The sequence below is a fragment of the Salvelinus sp. IW2-2015 genome, unplaced genomic scaffold (genome assembly GCF_002910315.2).
Source record: "Salvelinus sp. IW2-2015 unplaced genomic scaffold, ASM291031v2 Un_scaffold2327, whole genome shotgun sequence".
NCBI lineage: Eukaryota > Metazoa > Chordata > Actinopteri > Salmoniformes > Salmonidae > Salvelinus > Salvelinus sp. IW2-2015.
This window is the reverse complement of record NW_019943652.1, coordinates 63216-64798: the sequence shown is the minus strand read 5'-3', so window position 1 is coordinate 64798 and position 1583 is coordinate 63216. Positions and strand designations below refer to the sequence as shown.

The 1583-nt window shown below is 47.7% G+C and overlaps 1 protein-coding gene across 1 annotated transcript in view; it reads right to left on the bottom strand.

Annotated features, from left to right (window-relative positions):
• Positions 1–979, bottom strand: part of zgc:77880 (zf-DHHC domain-containing protein) — a 10532-nt gene extending 9553 nt beyond the window's left edge. Inside the window, exons 1-2 of the mRNA XM_024140898.2 lie at positions 629–979; positions 135–196 (exon numbers count right to left, since the gene is read on the bottom strand). Of these exons, the coding sequence (XP_023996666.2) occupies positions 135–196; positions 629–648 (82 nt within the window). The 5' untranslated portion in view covers positions 649–979. The remainder of the gene's footprint in view (positions 1–134; positions 197–628) is intronic.
• Between the last annotated feature and the right edge of the window lie 604 nt (positions 980–1583).

Here is a 1583-nt window from a genome sequence, read left to right as displayed (position 1 = left end):
GCTAACGGAATGGCATCGTGTGTGAGACGTATTAGATACAATTCCACTCCAGCCATTACCACAAGCCCGTCCTCCCAAATGAAGGTGCCACCAACCTCCTGTGTAAGTAATAGAGAGTAGAGAAGAGGACTCACCTGTATAGAAGAGAAACTGGATAAAGTACTTCTGGTTCAACTCTCCAACACAGTTGTTGATCCTACAACACAACCACACACTATATTATAACGACGGAGGAGAGACAAGGAGGAGAGACAAGGAGGAGAGACAAGGAGGAGAGACACTGAGGAGAGACAAGGAGGAGAGACACGGAGGAGAGACACGGAGGAGAGACACGGAGGAGAGACACGGGGGAGAGACACGGGGGAGAGACACGGGGGAGAGACACGGGGGAGAGACACGGGGGAGAGACACGGGGGAGAGACACCGAGGAGAGACAGGGAGGAGAGACACGGAGGAGAGAGACAAGGAGGAGAGAGACAAGGAGGAGAAACACGGAGGAGAGACGGAGGAGTGACAGGAGGAGAGACGGAGGACAATGACAGACTGAGAGAAAGAAGGAAAGAAGGAGGAATGAGGACGAGGAAGTTTACCAGGGACAGAGAGAGGTTGTAGGAGGAGTGTTACTAACCAGGGACAGTGATGGTCCATGCGTCGTATGCATCGTTGACATACTCTGCAGTGGTGAGCTCTGGGGGGGCGGTAGGTCTCACAACGACTACACACAGTCCAGCCCTCACAACCCTGCAACACACAATATCACAGAGACAATATATCACACTACTTATTACACTACAGTGTGTCTGTCTGTATCAGACTCTGCACAGCAACTAAACATTTCACAACTAAACGGCAACTAAACATTTCACAACTAAACGGCAACTAAACATTTCACAACTAAACGGTTCAAACTACACAGTTCTGCCCTCACAACCCTGTAGGAACACACAATATCCTACTACACCCCCACACATCATAGTGAAATAGACGACACCGTAAGCTAACTCCACAGCTTCAAAATCGTTCCCTTCGTGTCACCGGATTGCTAGATTTTCGGCGCGTGTACACCACACACTGAGGAGAGAGAGAGAGGAAGGGAGAGAGGGATAGTTAGAGAAAGAAGGAGAGAGAGAGAGAGAAAAGAAGAGAGAGAAAGAGGAGAGAGAGAAAGAGGAAAGAGAGAAAGAGAAAGAGAAGAGAGGAAAGAGAGAGAAAGAGAGAGAGAGAAAGAGAGAGAAAGAGAGGGAGAGGGAGAGAGAGAAAGAGAGAAGAGAAAGAGAGAGAGGGAGGGAGAGAGAGAAAAGAGAGAAAGAGAGAGAGAGAAAGAGAGAGGGAGAGAGAGAAAGAAAGAGAGAGAAAGAAAGAGAGAGAGAGAAGAGAGAGAGGGAGAAAGAAGAGAGAAAGAAAGAGAGAAAAGAGAGAGAGAAAGAAAAGAGAGAGAGAGAAAGAGAGAGAAGGAGAAAGAAAGAGAGAGAGAAAGAAAGAGAGAGAGAGAGAGAGGGAGAAGAAAGAGAGAGAAAGAAAGAGAGAGAGAAAAAGAGAGAGAAGAGAGAAAGAGAGAGAGAAGAAAAAAGAGAGAGAGAGGT